A 19,076-nucleotide genomic window follows, 5' to 3' on the forward strand; every position below is an offset into this window, starting at 1 on the left:
GGGCTGCATACTGGGCTCTCCGCGTCCAGCCAGGCTGGGGAGAGACAAAGTTCCCCACCGCTTGCTAGTTGCTCCCATCAGCGCCTGCTCCCGCCTTCCTCCACATTCCTGCGCTGAACTTGGCGGAGCCGAGCGGCTGGCGTACCTTCCTTGGGCTCCTCCGCCTCGGAGAGCATGCTGTCGGGGTGCACAGCCGCAGACGCCACCGCCGCGGACATGGACGTGAGGCTGCGAGGCTCCCAGACGAGAGCGATGCGCGCGCGGGCGGGACGCGGTGGGAGGAAGCCGCTGAGATCAGAACCTCCCGAGGCGGGCGGCTGGCTGCGGGAGGGATTTTCAGGGGAAAGTTCCGCAGGAGTGACGAATCGCGCGGGGCTGGGCCACAGGAGTCCGCCCCCGAGGGGCCGCCGCGGGTGGAGGCGACCCGGCAGGTGGGGCCCAGAGCAGGAAAGGTGCCCTGGAGAGAACAGAGGTGCGAGGCAGAAGTGCACCGGGGCAAGTTCACACTGCATCTGGGGGTAGCACTTCTGACATTCCCTGTGTTGGGTTTTGACATGAAAACTCTTTCAGGGCTGTTATTTTTATCAGGCTAGAGATACAGATGCTGCTGCAAGCGTTTGGAAGAGTCCTGTTCGCTAGGCACAAACTTCACCAGTGCCAGGAATGGCCTCTAAGAAAGTAGGACAGGATGGGCAGAAGCCCCCCTAGTGCATGGCTGGCTCCCTCTAACCAAGCTGCTGCTAGTTAAAGGCCTCTCTGGCTATGGGAAATGCTGACTGACACAGGAGATAAAAGGCCAAAGGGCAGGAGGGCCCAGAGCACAGCAGCCATCCTGCCCTCCCCTCCCCACCTGGCCCTTACTACAGACTCAGAGGAAGTCCCCTTAGCTCTGGGGAGGCCCCGGTTTGCCCTTCAGAGAAGTGGGTACGACAGCTTCCACCACTCCACCTGCCTTGCCGAGGTTATTTTATCAATCCTTGTTTTAGCACCAATCCTAGGGTGAGGGACCTCAGGTAACATTCCTGAAAGGAAAATACCCCAAAGGAAAGAAATTCCCAACTGGAGATTATGTGGAGAGGTACATTCTTTAAGAAATGTCTTTTCCAGCTGCCTTCCTTTGCTTTATATCTATTTTCATATGGAGGGGGCAGGCTCTATGGTCAATTTAATGAAAGAACTATGTAAACTGCCAAGGTTTCTCAAATCTGGGTTTAGATTTAGCTCTGCTATTTATTATTTATACGGTCTTAAGCAAAACAACAATAATAATTAACCTCTCAAGCATCCATTTGTTCATTTATAAAAAGATAAAAGTAATACATAATTCACAGATGTGTCTGGTATTGCAGCCGGTACAATAAACAAAGCAATTTGATAGAGTAAGTGCTACACACGGGTTATCATTAACTATTGCGCCTTATGACAATAAATTTTTGTAAAGGATATTCTTGCCTTTCACTTCAACGTTAAGTTTAAACAGTACCAATTCTAGTCACAGGCAAGGGGACATTATGAATAGTAATATAAGGTCTGATGTTTAATCAGTTCCTATTGAAGGGTGACTGATTCTAACATGCCTAAGACCCTTTCAGAATTTTATATCAATTTTATTGAAAGGGCAAGGTGAACCAAGACACAATAGCCAGAGGGAAGAAAGAAACATCTGGAAAATATCAATGCTGTGGAAGCCTACGGAAACTGTACATGCTTGGAAAAGAGTAATAGGCTGTGCCCTTTTGAAAATCAAGGTTACCATGGTCCCCTTTGCCCCACACCCTAGTGCTCCCTAATTTTAGGTTCATGGCAGACACAAGCTGAGATAAAGATGAATCTTTATCTTTCTTTCCATGGTTCTGAATGGAAAGAAACGCTCCCTTGCCTGTCCTTCTGAGGAATCCCTCTGCCCCTCCCTACCCTACAGAATCTGGCCTTGCTTTCTGTCTCCACAGGCCAGATGTCCACCGGGGGCTCTGAGGAACCTCATCATGGCTGTCTGCTACACAAAAGAGATGACTTTTGTCAGCCTATAGCTGGGGTGAAGCAGCACCTTTCCCAAGATGAGGTGATGATTACGCAAATGAGGACTGCCCAGCTTCCACATTCATTTGCCTCAAACAGAATGACTTTCTCACTTCCTTCAGAAGGTGCCCCTTTATATGTAATATTTATTAAATGTCATTTACAAACCCAAGGACATGCAAACCTCCTAAGGTCTGTTAAGCAGAAATCCTTAATACCCTGCTTGTTTTTACATGGGTTCACAAAACGGCCTTCAGCCCAGCCCAGGTTAGCCAAGGAGAACAAGTGCTGAATGAACAGTTTGAATGTCGCCACAGCAGCTCGGTAATCAACTTAGCATCCTGTTAACAGCCCTGCTGAACTTTGAATAGTCACCAGGATCCTCAGGAAACCTCCAGAGAAACTTTTTTATATTCAAATACAGTCCAACAGTCACCTTGAGGAAGAATGTCCCCAGATCAAATTCAGGAACAAAGGATGCCCGGCTTACCTAAAAACACTGTAGATGATAAGAGCACCATAACCTTAGAGCCGTCTGCCCTGGGCAAACTATTCTGCTTCACGCCTCCAACTTGCAAAATCATGGCAATGGACAACTGGACCTCCAGGGCTCTCATCTCCTTATGCTACTTCCAAGTGAACAATTGGTAGTGTTGATTTTGCTAGAATTTTATTCAAAGCGGGTTGGGCTAGTCATAGTGTCGAATATTCCAGTACACCACAGGGATCTGTTACTACCTCTCTGACTATTCATTGTTGTCTTTTGGAGACGGGGGTTCATAGATTCCCAGGTTGGTCTGAGATTTGTTAAATGACCAAGTATGACCATGAACTTCTGATTTGAACTTCTGATTCTCCTGCTCTCACCCCCAGTGTGCTGGGATTGTAGGCTTGCACCACCATGTCTAGTCTATGTGGGTCTGGAGATCGAATCCAGGGCTTCATGCATTCCAGGCAAGCGCTTTACCAGCTGAGCTATATCCCCAGCTCCCATTTTATTCCTGTATGCTTGAGAAGCAGCCCAGCATCCTTACTTGAGCAATAAGCTCAGAATTCACATTAACCATTGGAGATCACCTACTATAAAATAGCAACTGAACTGGCAACATTTCAGATCTAGAAAAAGGCATACTTAAATACAATGTTGCATTCCTACACCTCTGCAAAAATGGAACTTTCTCATCTAGATCAGTGTAGGAGGATTTGAAACCCTGAAACGGTTCTGATCATTTATCCCTTGATTAGGACATTACCCAATATTTACGCAAGTTACATATAAATGGGTCTCCCTTAGCTGGAGCTTCCTCTTATAATTTTGATAATTCTGGACCACAGATTAAATGAATTCCTCCCAAGGTACTTTTGGGTCTGTGAAAAGTTTATTAATGCCAACCGAACTTAACTAAGTCGTAGTAAGTCAACTGAATCTCAGGCAACGGGACAAGGCTCTTTTCCATGGCACTCAAGTGAAGCTGGTTTTAAAAGAAGAGAGAAGGTGACAGCAGACTGGGCTTTAGGCCTTTCAGCTTTCAGAGACCCAGGTGCCTCTGAGGAATGAGTAGATTGGAGGATCCTCAGCTCAGAGGGCCAGCGAGCCGAAGTGGGAAGAGCCGGCATGGCTACTCAGGAGTGTCCTGCTATCACACTCTCCAGCAGAATCAAGGAGGGTTTCGTCGTCAGCAGTGAAGACCAGGTACCTCTGCCAGCTCTCCTGTCCTGGCAACTGCTGGCTCAGAAGCAGCTCAGATCAGCTGTTATTTTTACTTCTGCCCTGGTGTCACGATGCTGAATCTGAACATATAAAGTTGTAGGTCACAAAATGGCTATTTACAGAGTATTCAAAGTGACCTTCTTCTGTTTGACTCTGAGGCTGTCTTCAACTTTTCTATTACCTGTTGTCAATACCAAACAGGTTTTTGGTTTTGTTGACTACCAAAAACCACTGAGTGGTGATGGTGCACACCTTTAATCCCAGCACTCGGGAGGCAGAGGCAGGCGGATCTCTGTGAGTTTGAGCCCAGCCTGGTTTATAAGAGCTAGTTTCAGGACAGGCTCCAAAGCTACAGAGAAACCCTGTCTCGAAAAACCAAAAACCAAACCAAACAAAACCACCAACAACAAAAAAACCTCCCAAGATTTCTTTACAAAATTGACCTTTATATTATCCTGAAATGCGGAAAAGGGTCTTTGTTGTTGGTCCCATTTGGTTGGGGCTGAGGACCTTCCATCCAAGACAACATTCACACTCAAGCCTCCAAACCATGGGAAGGCCTCACTGGGCGTCTCTCCAGAGCCCTCCCAGCCCGGTATCCTCACTCTCAGTGCAGAAAGGTGACTCGTTTAACAGTAGAGGCCATTTATGTACATTCCGAGCAGGTGAAGTGCATGCTTTCTGTGGCCTTGTATGTTGATGTGTTGATGAGCAGAGGGGCTAGGTTAGGGGTCTGAGCATGAAGTGGATCAGAAGTGCCTGAGCCAGCAGAGGCAACTAAGAAAGAGCGAGGAGGCGGGAAGAGAAAGGGGTACTGTCACCAGACTCTGCGAGTGTGTAGTTATGGGTAAATTCCATTCAGACTTTCAATTGACAGTGCCAGCAAATCTTACATAACCATTAGTACTCTGGGTGTGAGCAAAGAGTTCTGAGGGAGTGAGAAGCGCTGACGCTGAGGTGCGCACTGGCAGGCAGACAGCTATGCATCTGGTGCGCACTTGTCTCCTAGGATTCCATTGTTTGTTTCTGTTTCTCTCCTAAGAAATCAGCCTCGCTACAAAGCTTCGCGCAGATAATCACAAAGCTCATGCACACCCGCATGCAAGCACGCGCATGCACGCGCGTGTGCACACATGTACAAACACAGAGACCAGGTTGGAAAACATTGAAGAATTTCTGAGTCCATGATCCTTTTCCTAGAATTACCAGTAATTCTTTTATGTTTTATTTTTGGAAACAGTGTTGGAGTTTATTAAATAGAGCTTTCACAGGATTTCTGGGTATTAACTTTAGGGGAGCCTCCGAGAGGTGCTTAGGAAAAGGGTACTATATACCCAAGAAATAGGCCTGGCTTCTCCAGAGACAGTGGCACCACTGTGTTCTACAAGGGACTGCAGGTGTGACTGGTGGCCCTGAAGTGTCATCCTTCAGGAGGTTCTAAGAAACTTTTCTCTCCTTGTTTTTCCTTCCTATGTGGTGTTGGACGGGAGAAGGTGATGAGGTCTAAGGGTCATTTCTGAGGTGCTGGGGATAGTGCAGGCCAGAACGGAGGAAGACTAAGCTCACAGGACACATGACTCATTGCCATGTGACCATTTTGCTTGAAGAGTATAAAAAGGAATTCGACGTCGGCATTCTTCATTGCAAATTTTGTTAGTTATGTCAAAACTCTTGACCCTCGGTTAGTAAGAGAATTCAATTGCACTCCAAGCTGAGGGGCTCCTTTCTCTTTCCACGGTCTTTAAAATTTCCCTGCCTTCCTACTTTGCTTCATTCTACTTCTCTGGAATTTGGTGTAGTCTGGGGCGGGGGGAGGGTGGTGTCCAATGATGACTGAAGATTGAATTTTTGAAACTTCACTGCTAAACATGAACAGAGACCCTATCTACTGAGGGATCAAATGTCTGAATCTGTCCTCGGCTTGGAGACTGGAGGATCTTCAGTCAACGAGAAACTAGTAGAGGAACACCGTTACTATAGCTTTATTTAAAGTCACCCTTTGAGTTCACTATATGTAACTAAAGAAAGGCGGTTCTGCCCCCCACCTATCACAGCCCCACTAGCCAGAAAACAGGCAAGGCTCCTGAGTGCAGGCCACTCCACCCCATCTCCCATTGGTCCCTGTAATCTACAAGTCTCACTTTGTCCTCCTCAAACCCAACCATCCTCTGCAGCATCAGCGGCCCCCAGAGGCACAGACACTGATTGGAGGAAGAGATAGGTAGATAGCAGGGCAATGATACATTCAACAACATAAATATGGCACCACCAGAACCTTGTGGTCCTACAAAAGCAAGACCTGAACATCCCAACGCAGAAGAAAACGATCTTAAAAATAACTTTATGAAGATGATAGAGGCCCTTCAGGAGGAAATGAAAAATTTCCTTAAAGAGATCGAGGAAAGAGACAAACAAAAAGTTGGAAGAAAAGACTTCTGTGACTTTTCAAGTCACCAACCTGAAGAGCAATGGACTCCAGGCCAGAGTGGATGTGGGCTGAGCTCCCTTCCTGCCTCTGGCATCGGTCCTCCCTTCACAGAGGAGGGATGCCTCAAAGATGGCTACACTGGAAGGTCACCAAAGAGTTTACATCTGGTTGCGGTTCCAGCACAGACGGCTCTAATCCTTGTTCGCATGCTGAGATCACCACTCCAAATTAAAGCCATTCCAGTCTTGACATTTAGTGCTTTAAGTAAGCTATAAATTTAATAGCCTCTATTTATTCAGCTACATGAGACCATAAATGTGTTGGGCCTTTTTTTTAATTAAAAATTCAGTTGGGACACCAACTAAGCTTCCTTGGATATGAAGCAAAATCAGAATTAAGTGGGGGGGGACCCAAAAAACTCCAGACTCAATTTGGGTTTCTTGGGCTTCTTATGGACAGCATAGCAGAGCCCATGCCGGCGGAACCTTGCTTGGGTTAAAAGTGTTCTCCTCTTGTCTCTCTTTTTAAAAAAAATTTCCTCTACAAACAGGCAAGTTGTTAGGTCTCTATTTGCACAACTGTAAAATGGGGGTAATGCTACTTATTATCAGTGATGAAATGAGCCAAGAAGCTGGCCAGGTATGCAAACTATAACACACCCCTTGTCTCATGCCCCCGTATTTTCATGAATGAGGCCAGACTGGTTTGGACTGTTCAGGAATGTCTGTTTGGAACCCTACATACTGACCCAGATTGATGAGCTACAGAGAATGAACGCAAGAGGGCTGTAATTCTTCCTCTGCCCAGGTTAATGGGGTCAAATGGGAAAGCCTCAGGGGAGGTCACAGAAAGGATTCAACACATTGATGGGAAGAAATCGATTGAGTCAGGGCAGCATGGAGTCACACTGACTGAGGATGCTGGCCTTCCTCAACTCAGGTGATCAACAGTCACAACCCAGGTGAACAACAGTCAGATGCAACAGTCACAGGAGTTCAAGTCTGCACGCAGCGTGAGCTGTCACCCCTCTAACCCCCTGTTTGACGGGACCCCCTAGACACGACAGCAGCAGCCTCTCTCCTCCACCTCCTCCCTCACCTCTCTTAGCAGAGACACTTTCCGTAGAAGACAGCCCCACTTAGAAAGCTTCTGTTTCTAGGGAGCCGAAGTCCAAGTTGAAGGGCAGAAACGAGAAAATTCTTTCCCTTCTAACTGCTGCCCCCACGTCCTTTACACTGAAGAAATAATTTTGCGATGAGACAAACATAGATTTATAACTGAATTTTCTTCTTCAACAACTTAATAGAGAGCCCCTCACACTGGCTGGCTGGAGCGGCATGCAGCCTTCGAGTGCTGCCTGGCCGCACACATCTGTAATTGATTACTGCAAAGCGTTCAGAAGCCAGAGGGGCTCTGCTTGGGACCTCCAGTGATAATCTCTTCTCTTCTCTGTGTTGACTGGGAGGGGCTGGAGAACTACGCCAAAATACGTTGAGGAATGAGTCCCGAATGACTGCATCTGAACAGAGAAGGGTTTTTTTCCCCCAAGTTTCTGAACAAAATCTGGAATCCCAAAGTCGTGCGCCACATGTGGAAATTTGAATTCAGACTCTTAGCCTGGGATCTGTTTGGCACTTTAAGCTACGTCCAGTTGTCACGATCTGATTTTTACATCAGGTTTCGGGCATGAGCAGAATCCAGGAGGTTCTGGTCATGTGCCAGGTGGTCACGGTCTAAGGGACAGAAAAGGCTTGTGGAGAAAGCCCGGGATCGGACAGGCTTTCCAGGCAGAGTGGCCAAGGCTGACACTGGACAGACAAACTCAGCAGGCGGTAAAATGGGAAGTGAAGCAGAACTTATCCAAACAGGGTTGCGGGGCGAGGAGCGGCTCCTTCTCTGCTATGGATCAGAAGATTTTCCACTTGACTAGGTCAGGTTCTGAAACCAGTTTATTTGGTCAGTCCTTAAAGGGGAGCTATAGAAATATGTGCCGGTTGTGCCTCAGAATATGGGGTACAGTACTGACTCCCCACCTGGCCGTGCATACTCTACAGAATGTAATATTAAGCCCATTAAGTCTGTAGAATAAAGTAAAGAATCATTAACTTTCTCAATCTGAAATCTATTGCCACTGACTTTTTTTTTTAACTACCGAGTTCAGCTAAGTCCCCTTACACGCCATTTAATTTTTTTTCTGATTTCAGCTATACGTGAAGGTTTCAAACAGAGGCAAATAATAGGAAGGTAGCACATGGGCCACAGTCCAACCTAATTTTATCCTGGAGCATATGGTGATGCAGAGCTGGAACTTCACTGTTCCAATCCTGACTCGCTCTCCGCACCTCTGCCTGACCTTTCACGCTGGTAGCCCTCATACACGAAGGGTGAGCACTACATTCAAGGCCATGTAACGTCTTTAAAAATTGATAGACAAGCCTAACAGATGGCTCAGCAGTGAAAGGTGCTTGTCCTCAAGCCTTTTGGCTAGTTCAGTCCCTAGAGGCCCATGGTGGGAGAGAACTGACTCCCTCGGATTATCCTCTGACCTCCATGTACATACCACACACACACACACACACACACACACACACACAGCCCTCACACGTGCACGTGTGACCTATTCACACACTATAAATAAATGTAAAGTGAAGAAAGAATGACCCTAAAACACCGACATAATAAGTGCACATCTCCAAGGGGCATGCTGTGATGTTTTCGTACACTCTATGTTGATCAACAAAAGACACTTAGGCCACCCATCCTTGCCAACACTTTTCATTTCTGTGTATTGAGAAGATTCAAAAGCTTCTCCTGTAGCCATGTTAAGCTGTCTGTCATCCCATGGCAAAATGTTTCGAAAAAGAAGCCAGCTACAGTGGGTCCCAAAGAAATCACAGCCTGTTCCCATACTAGAGGCAGCATTCGCTCAGTAAGTCTTAGAGAAATTAAGGGAGAGGCTACCAGTCTTCAGTAACTTCCCATGAGGTCTCCAGAATTAATACTGACTCTGTACCATCTTTACTTTACACATGACTCTAATGCGTCCCTAACTAAACCAGCACCTTAGACTCCCATTAGTTATAGTAGCGTGGCCTAGAGCTGCTGCTAAGGACTGACAGCTGAAGCTCCGGATGTCCACACGGTGGTCTGTGTACCTCACTCAGGGCACTACAATCAATAAACGCACAAGGGTGTCATGGCATCCTAAGTTGGGGGCGAGGAGAGGAACAGAATAACATTCAGTCTCTTGAGCGATGTGCAAGAATATATGAGTGTTTGCCCAAGCCTGTTCATAGCTTAATGTCGCACTGTGCTGTTTTTCATGTGATGACGCCGTTCCTTCCTCAAGAAATGTGATAAACACAAGACTTCTGTGCATGGGAATGCAGGACAGGAAATTAGGGTTGCAGGACCCTATCTGATCTCAAGGCTGGAGAAGCTGCGGGGTGACTCATGACAGACCCCCGTCACTTCACATTCCCAGCCTGTTCTTCATTATCCACTCCAAGAAAGCTTCACCCAGCGTTTCTCCCCCGACTGATGAAATTCTGTTCTTATTCAGTGGACAGCACTTCTTAAATTTTATAGGAAGACGTTCCTTTCTGGGACTCGGTGCTTGCTTTCTGTGGGTTCCCTACTGGAGCTCCCATCAGCTGGCTCCCGCTGTGCACGTGACTGACCAGCACTACCCGCCCAGCCTCAGGCAGTTCCGTCTGGCATTCCCTTCAGGTGATGGACAAACGTCCCAAGTGAGAAAACTCCTCATGAGCAGCAGTCCTCAGCAGCTTAGCGGGTGGCTTTCCAGCAAGTTCTGTCTGCACAACAAACACCCTAGTGACTTGGCTGCCACCCAGTGAGCCAGTATCTGGAGTGGGGAAAGCTGTTTCTTCTCGTTCGCTAGCAAGCTCTGTATTCCCTACCAGCCAGTCACCACCAGAGTTAATATGTCTTTTAATAGATTTGTTTTTATTACCATGTTTATCATTGTGGTGAAATACACATGTCATAAAAATTATCATTGCAACAGTGCAAATGTGTAGATTAGTGACATTTAAATACATTGATATGTCCCTACAGCTACCAACACTATACATCTTCAGAGTGTTTTAAATCTTGGAAACTAACTAGTGGGCTACTTTCTGTCTCTCGACTGGCTACTCTAAGCAGCTTATCTATAAGTGGGCTATACAGAACCGGTGGTTTTGTGACTGCCTTTCTTCACTTACCTTCACACACGACAAGAAGTGTGTCTGAATCTCCTTTTAAAGGCTGGGGGATATTCCACATCATCTCTGTAGCAAACTTTGGGCTGCTCCCACCTGGGGCAATTGCTACCCTTCACACATATTTTTGTTACGTAATCAGAAGTGGAATTCCAGTGTTAAGTGGATGTGTGCCTGTGTGAGTCTATGCCACCATGTGTGCAGGTACCCATGGAAACCAGAAGAGGAAGTTAGATCTCCTGGAGCTGGAGTTACAGGAAGTTGTGCGTCATCAATGTAGGAGTTGGGAATCGAACCTAGGTATTCTGAGAGAGCAGCTAGTGCTCTTAACCTCTGAGCCACCTCTTCAGCTCCTCTATTCTAAAAGGAGAGAGAGAGAAACTACTAGTGTTTCCTAGCTAACCTTTCATTTAAACTTTCATGCTCAAATTAATATACAAGCTTCCTGATTGGACATTGGCTAATATGTACAGTATCTCACTGGTATACATATGCAATTAGTAAATAAAGAAGAAAATACCCCCCAAATCTTGCAATTTAAGTGTATTATTATTATTTCCATAGGATTACAAAGTTATTAGTATATAAATACTTATCAAGTTGACCACATATTCCCAACTGCCTAGGACTGGTCTGCTTGGATGGCTGCTGAGGGTCACTGAGCATGGAAAAATCTACCCCTGAAGGCACCATCAGAGCCCATCTTGATTCCCTTTTGAACATCCTGATTTTTCTTTCTACATAGCATTCATTTTCTTTTCTCCATTTAGACAGCAGTGACTAGAAGTCTGATGGTTATCATTCATGTTAGCTGCTCTCTTTCCCCCTTTATTTCTCAACCAAGTGCCAGTCAAAATGTTTCCTGGCCCTTTCTCCTCCACCCCTGCACCGACAGTTAAGCCATCAGCTCTAGGTGCAGGGCCTAGAATTTCTAAAGCTGGTTTCTCCCAGCAGCACGGGCTGAAAACCCAAATGCCTGCCAGGGCTACAATACAACAGTCCCTATCTGCCATAGTCCTGCATCCCTCAAAGTGACACAGATGAGCTGGGCTGCAGTTGAGACCCTATTCCCAAGGTTCAGCCAGTGTCTTCATCTCTGCCCCAGTAAAAACAATAGCAACGTGTGAAAGCGTGAAGTGTTTCAGGGAGAAATTCGTGAGTTCGTGCCCACAGACTCACGGGCACAAATGGGTTTAAAAAATAATCATTCCGAAACATTTGATATCACTTGTTTCCATTACCTGAAAACTACCTGCAAGAACCCTCAAGGTGAACCATGATACCCTGTGCAATAACATTGTGGGGGCAGCTGTTGCCAGCCTAATTTTTTTCCCTGCAGCTACATCCTCTTTTTGCCCCTCTCAAAGCCACACTTAGGCCTCCCCTTTCTTATGAAGCCTGCTGGAGCCAGTGGTAAACTTCTCCATGCAACTTCTACTGCTGATAAGCTTGACATCAGATGTCTTTTGAGACAGACAACTAGGTTGTGTTATTGCCAGTAAAAGGTTATCCCTTATGTCTGTTTGCCTGTGTTCCTTTCCAGACCTATAACATATGTTGGGCCCTTCGAAGAGAGAATATATAACAAATAAAATAATCATTAAAACATTTCATGATACTGACTTATGACAACACATAAGAAAAACTGCATTTCCTCCACTCGTAAAGCATGTTACAAGAAACGATGAAAACACAAAACTGCAATCTTCAAAGAGAGGAAAGTTTAAAGGAGCAGTTACATTGCACTGAAGACCAAGGCGGGCAATCCAATCGACCCATAACTCTAACAAGTTCCCAAAAATTCCGTCAGAAAAGCAGCCAAGAAGAAAGCAACTCTGCCAGCTGCAAGCCGTCTGTTTTACAGTGTGTGCAGAGTGGACGTACTTGCTTTATCATCTTTATAAACAGAGTGGGAGGCACATGCAACCTTCCCAGAAGATGCTCACCGAACTCTAGACGGCAACGGCTGGGCCGCACTAGGGGCAGCCTAACTAGCTACTCTCCAAACCACCACGATTGCCATCCAGATCATTCATAAGACAGACTGAGCAACATTCCACTTCCGCTGATGAAATTTCCAGGGTCAGGAAGATACCGGCAGCTGCTGCCACTTTACAAAGCAACAAATTCACCATCCTCAGATTGGAAACTTTGTTTCCTTAAGAACTAACATCCGCCCTACGCCACCTGCATACATACGTTAATAAGTCCCAGATGGGAATTCCAGACACCTCTTTGCTCTGGCCATGAATTCCTTCCAGGCGATAACATTCTATTAAGCTGGCCTCCCAGCAGCGAGCCGCCTTGCAGAGACAGACTTCATTTATAGGACACCCTGCTTTAAAGAGCTGGTTTGGGATCTGCTGTTGCACAATGCGTAATTAATTCTTACCTTTTTTTTTTTAGATAGATGAAAAAAATCTATTAATGTATAAAGGCAGCATATTAAGAAAGCTGATTCTGTGGATGTAGAAAGTATGATTAGTGGTTACTAGAGAAAGAGAAGGGAGGGAGGGGGAGCAATAGGTACAAGAGAGAGTCGGATGGAAAGACTGAGCTCTGGTGTTCCTCAGCACAGATGAATGCCCATCATTTACCAGATTAACCATTGGTTGTATGAAGAACGAGAAGAGAGGAGTCCAAAGTTTCCCTTCATATAGGAACAATAAAAGTGTGTGTGGGGGGTGTGGAAATAATAGTGACCTTGATTTATCTTATCATTACACATTTTATAAACGATAATATGATGTGAAGTCATCACACTGTCCCCTTTAAGTGTGTGCAAATATCATGTTCCATATTAAGAAGAATAATTCTTTAGAAAGGAAGCTCCTTGTTTGTCTCAAGTACCTTGTTATTTGGGCCAGAGAAAGGAGAATCCCTCTTGATTTGAATCCCCAAATTCTGAATCAGTGACCCAGACAATTTATGTACTTACGTTAAATCATGCCATATCTCAGCAATTTACACATCACCTTCTATAATATATAGCAGGCTAGGTGTCACAAGAGACACATCACAGGACATGTCTCTGGGCAAGATGGCGCATCCCACACTATGGAGTACTCTGATCCTTGTAGCAACTGCTACAGAAGAAATCTCTAGTGTCGCTCTCAACACTCACTTCTCATGAATTTGCAGACTCTCCGAGGCATTAAGTGGCTGGCCCACAGCCACCAGCCAGGGCTGACACTACACTGAGAGTCTCCTGACCTCATTCCGTGCTTTTTCTCTACACCCATGGTGTCTGAGCAGGAACCGATGCTGCGCGGTTAACGTGTCATGCATTTCAGAAGAGGGTTACAGAAGGCAAAGAGAGTCGATCCCATACCAGGGCCTTGAGACGGCTGCCTTGGGGGAGAGGGTACCAAACAGAAAAGCAGAAGCTACTGAAGGTGTGGCCAGAGGAAGTAGGCTCCACGTCACACATCTAAGGGGGCTACGGTCTGGGTAGGAACCCCCATGGGAGGAGCTTCACCTCCTCTCTGACTCATTGCCCATATAAACGGAGCTCCTAGGCAGCTCATAGTCTTTTGTGAAATCACACAGAACATCTACTCTCTAATCTGCGGGGCATGTTTAAGAAATTATTATTTTCATTTATGTGTATTGGGGCTTTGTCTTCATTTTTGGCTATGTGCCGTGTGCCGTGTGCCATGTGCATGCCATGCCAGGGTAGGCCAGAAGACAGTGGCAGATCCCCTGGCACTGGAGTTACAATTCATGGTAACACCACATGGGTGCTGTAACTCAAACCTGGGTTCCTTTGGAAGAGCAGTCAGTGCTTTTAACTGCAGAGCCATCTCTCCAGCTCCCGGGAGAGGTGCTTTCTTGATCAAGTGGGCTACAGTTAACCATACACTTTACAACATAGCTGTAGCCTATCATTCATTCCCAAAACCTAATAATGCTGTTCTTTGTCTACGTTTTATACACAGGCAATAATTTCGGCCCAATGTCAAGAAACAAAAATATCAGAATCCAAAGTGAGCAACAGGTTTACACTTTCCTTCTAACAGGTATAGATAGCCTGGACCAATGCGTGATATAGGATGAACTGTGCTTTGGAGGCATGGTGGGGAACACTGAGCTCTCAGATCTACAAAGCAAGATTGCATATAGTGAAAATTTACCTTGGGCATCCCTTAAAGAGTGCAGAGCACTCGGCACGACCTTGTGTATACACAGTGCTGTAGCTAACTGTTCTACTCTCCAGCTGTCAATCAGATAATTCAAGTTCTACCTCTACAACCAACTTGCTTGGTCTCTGAACAATGTATTCTCCACCTCCACTCTGTCTCAGCCCTGAACCTAGGTGTATCCAGTTCTCACCACTTTCACACAAGCAAGGCAGAACAACTTGCTGTTGTTTGGGGGCCGGGGGGTGAATGCCAGTGGCCAGGATGTCCTGACAACTATCTTGTTCATCAGGACCAGGTGCCTTTTTTTTTTCGTTTTTATTGACAGTTTCTATTTCCTCCTTTACAGCTTCAGCTGTAATACCAAAGGGACCCAGGGAGACTAAATGTTGTTAAGGAACCTGGGGGCTCACAGCCCGCTCTAAAACAAAAAACAAAACAACAAAAAAAAAGTGTCTTTTTTTTTCAGGCACCATCTTTACTAGTCCTTTCTCCATTCTGCAAAAATCTGTGGTGCCTCTATCACTTACAGGAAAATGGTGTCTGTCCTTGAAAAGCCAGTCAGGGGGCGGATGAAGGAAGGGGTAGGGAAGGACTCACGGGGTACACTAATTAAAACACAGGAAGAAAAGTTCAGGAGCAAAAAGGTATGAGGTGCCATGAAAGTTCAGAGGAGAAGAACCGAAGCCATTACCAGGGGATGGAGTCATCACAGAAGCTGGCAGAAAGGCACGCTGAAGCAGACTGGGGTGTTCTGGGCGCTGAGAGAAACACATGCAAAGACCCACATGTCCAAGAATGACCAGTGGGGAAGGAAGGCTGGCAAGATCAATGGCTGCATTGGCAAGGAAGCCACTGGTAGTCCTTTAACAAAGAATTTTGTCACATGACTAGAGACAGCAGCCAAAGGTTCTGTAGAAAACGCTAATAGAGAAAGCATGGTGGGCCATTCATTTACAGTTTCCCTAAAAGGTGTAAGTTGTGAGGAAGGGTTGTTTTAAAAAGTGCCTTTGAAAATGGGATATTTGAATTTCCACAGTTGTACCAATGCCAACACCAGCCACAGGGAGGTGGGTGGGTACCCTGGATCTCTAACAAAAACACATTTGCAAGCGTCTGCATGGGCTCTGGCAGAAGCTGGAATAATATATTTTTAAAGAAGGACAAACTCAAAACTCCTTCCACTTCCCTGTGGTTGGTGCTGGCCCAGCAGGTCTGACCCAAGCTTGCCTGAGGCTCCCAGGACCCTAACTGGCCTCTGGATGAAACAGGAAATACTCTCATTAGAGAGGCGGGACTCAGTGTGAAACTCTGCCCCACTTCCTGTTCTACTGTGTGGCTCTTTTGAAAATACAAGCATTCCTTGGAGGAAGGGCCTGGGAATTACTAACATCTGATAGCAATTCGCTGGTTTCTGCTTTCATTTTCTGCAGAGGTGAGGGCTATGGGAGCACCTGGGTGGGGAGTAGCGCTGTAGAGATGAAAGGAGTGTGGGGAAGAGAGAATGAGCAGCCATCGTGGCTTCACTCGGCTTCACTCTCAGGTCTGGCAGACCAGTAATCTCCTACCCTCCTCACACCGAGAAGAGGCAGAGAGAAGAGTCACAGCCACCAGACATCACAGAACCGGATCATGCCCTTCAAAAGCTTGGGATTCCTGATCTGCAGCAATGCAAATTAGTTAAGTGTCATAAAATATTCAGAACTGTTTTGACTGCAATTTCCATCTCTGCCTCACTGAACTGATTGAGCCTCCAAAGGCCAAATATGGCTTTCATGAGAAAACAGTTTCCTTCCCGAAGTTTCCAATTCATGGGTGAACAATTTGGAGGTCTTGCTTACTGCAGAGACAGCCAGTTTTCTAATCTAAAGTAGAAGCAGCAGTCGGTCACAAAAAAAGAAAGAGAAAGAAACGGATAAAAGGTTTACATCCATAAAATCTTGTATCTCTCACTTTAAATAAACACAACAGTGATAGCCAAAGTCACTGGGCTTCCATCCTGAACCGATACCTCATTGGCCAGATAAGTTTTCCTCCAACTCCGATGCTGTTAGAGCAGTGTTGCCAACCTTCCTCATGCTGAGACCCTTTCATACAGTTCCTCCTGCTGTGGTGACGCCCAAGCACAGAACTATTTCATTGCTACTTCATAATTGTAATTTTGCTACTGTTACGTACTGCAGTGTAAATATCTGATGTGAACCCCCCCATGAGGGGGTCGCGACCCACAGGTTGAGAACCCCTGTGTTAAGGGCCTTTGTATCATTTAAGGGCATTTGTATCATTAAGGGCATTTGTATCATTCGCCAGAAGCCTCAAGATCCCCTACCAGGTACCACTTTATACATTGTTATTTGCTATGAACCACTCAAATGTCTACTGGTACCTTTTCTCCTGCTGAGGTAGAGCCCGCTGCAGGTTGAGGAAGGGGATTGCTGATGGACAGCAAACTGTAACTGCAACAGCACTGTGATGGGATTCTCTACACAACAGGAGAGCAAAACTGCCGTGACACCCACTGGTCCCTGCAGAAAACACAGCCAGGCATTGAAATCACCCCTCCAGAGACATACTGCTGTGAGTCACCAACTGATCTGCTCTCATGGACACTGCTGCTGGACTTGTCACTGACATCTGAATGTCCCAGAGCACAAGCCTGGCAGCCAATCTCCTATTCTGGCTTGGCAAAGAATGCAACTCCATTCAGTGAGCTGTGGCCACAAATGTGGTCACTATCTGGTTTACAACAACCCTTGGAACAATTCACACCCGGCACCCAGCCAGTTGAAGCATCTTCCTAGCCAATTCAAAGCATGCCATACAGAAATGAGGCCATTGCCCCTCTGTGTGTATGGGTTCTCACCGGGAGGACTCAAGTCCCCACAGCTACCTACAACTCAGTTCGTCAAGATACAGTCCACTGCAGCCTGTATAAAACCCAAGGATCAGAAAGAAATCCATGGGCAGAACCATTTCCTCATTCTTCAAACTCATTTATAAACAGGAAAACGGGTCCAGGAATTCACGCGACAATATCTGAAATCTAACCACACAGGTGTCCTCTCAGTAATGACACAAATGAACCTCCAGAATCTGGATTGTGACCTCAGGAGCTCCGTGCTCCTCTCTGACCAGCCTCCTGAGACAGCAGTGATGATACGCCTTGCCCCAGGTCCTCCTCGGAAATCTCACCCAGCCCACTTCAGATCTTCATTAGGATTTAGACCAAAATCCACTGCTTACAAGGTAGTCCTTGCTGTTGCTAGGCCTCTGGGCATCAATGGGCATCAATTTCCTTCCAGAACATAGTGGGGATTGCTGCTGACTGGGGACAGCGCTCCATACTCTGGTACACTAAGTCAGCGATCTAAAGCAGTGGTTCTCAACCTGGGGGTTGCTTGTCAGATATTTCCATCATGATTCATAACAGCAAAGTTATAGTTATGAAGTAGTAACAAAAATAAATTTATGTCTGGGGGGTCACCACCACACGAGGAACTGTATTAAAGGGTCATAATGTGAGGAAGCTTGAGAACCACTGCTGTGAAGGAAAAAATGGGGCCATCTGTGTCAACTAGCAGCCCACAAAGAGGCATTTCCTGGCCCTGTGTAGCTCTCCCTGTCACCAGCTCCCTGAGTGCTGCCCCAGCCCTTTCCCCGCCCTGCCAGTCACTCCCAGGCAGGGCTACCTCCAGCAAAACAAACTCCCAAATATTCATGTCCAGTCTCAAAAGGTGTACATTACCCAGAGCCCACTTATTTTGATTAAAGTCAATCAAATATGATGATAAAACCCATTTATTTATAAGACTGGCCTTTGCAGGAATTTAGTTACACAGTCTTTTAAAGCTATATTAGACTTGGGTGTTTATAGTAACACGTGAATTTCAAGAGGTTGGAGAACTGTGATGAATTTTCTCAACTTGCACTATCAGGGTTGTCTGTGTTCCCTTGAAGATGCTTTGTGGACCTTTGAGCATTTCTGTGTTGGATCTACCGTGGTACAGTGGTCATGTGATTGCTGCACTTTTATTGGCTGTGAGTCAGTGGGAGCTGCCATCCCATTCGCTATGTCCCATTCAGCACACACCGTGGCCGGTCACCAAATGAGAAGCACCTTAGTGGGAACACCATGCGGCCTGTGCATGCTGAGGCTCAGCACCACTCACAGCCCTCTCTCCTTGGCAGACGCTGTGACCATTTTAACCCAACTATAGTAATCTCAGATGTGTCTGCCATGCGGAAAGGGGTTCAGGCAACCCATGCCTAAGGCCATCACCAAGCAGATGCACAGCCAACAGATTGGTTCTCGAAACATCAGAGGTTTGTCCAGGGAATCTAGAAAGGGGGCTAACTGAAGTATAGAGCTATGGCAGGATCTCAGCACGGTGAGAGCAGCCAGTTCTGGAGGAAGCTCACCCACAGAAGAAGCCAGGAAGAAAGTGGGTTCTAGAGGTCACTAAGGTCCTAAATCAAACCTGGTCCTCAGTACTGAGCTGATGCAAAGCTCTCCTCTGTGCGAGCCAGTCTAAACCTGCTCTCTCTTTTCACTACAC

The 19,076-nt window shown here is 46.3% G+C and overlaps 1 protein-coding gene across 4 annotated transcripts in view; it reads right to left on the reverse strand.

The window, feature by feature from the left end:
- The window catches only part of Tnfaip8 (TNF alpha induced protein 8), a 115,433-nt gene that overhangs the window by 39,224 nt on the left and 57,133 nt on the right, over positions 1-19,076 (reverse strand). The window contains exon 1 of one of the 4 annotated variants that reach the window (XM_048419059.3): positions 146-316. The exons of the other annotated variants lie outside the window; for them this stretch is intronic. Coding sequence (XP_048275016.2) covers positions 146-218 — 73 coding nt within the window. The 5' untranslated portion in view covers positions 219-316. Of the gene's footprint in view, positions 1-145; positions 317-19,076 lie in introns of those variants that run through there. 4 annotated transcript variants of the gene reach the window in all.

Source organism: Myodes glareolus, chromosome 13 (genome assembly GCF_982192425.1).
Source record: "Myodes glareolus chromosome 13, mMyoGla1.1, whole genome shotgun sequence".
NCBI classification, from domain to species: Eukaryota; Metazoa; Chordata; class Mammalia; order Rodentia; family Cricetidae; genus Myodes; species Myodes glareolus.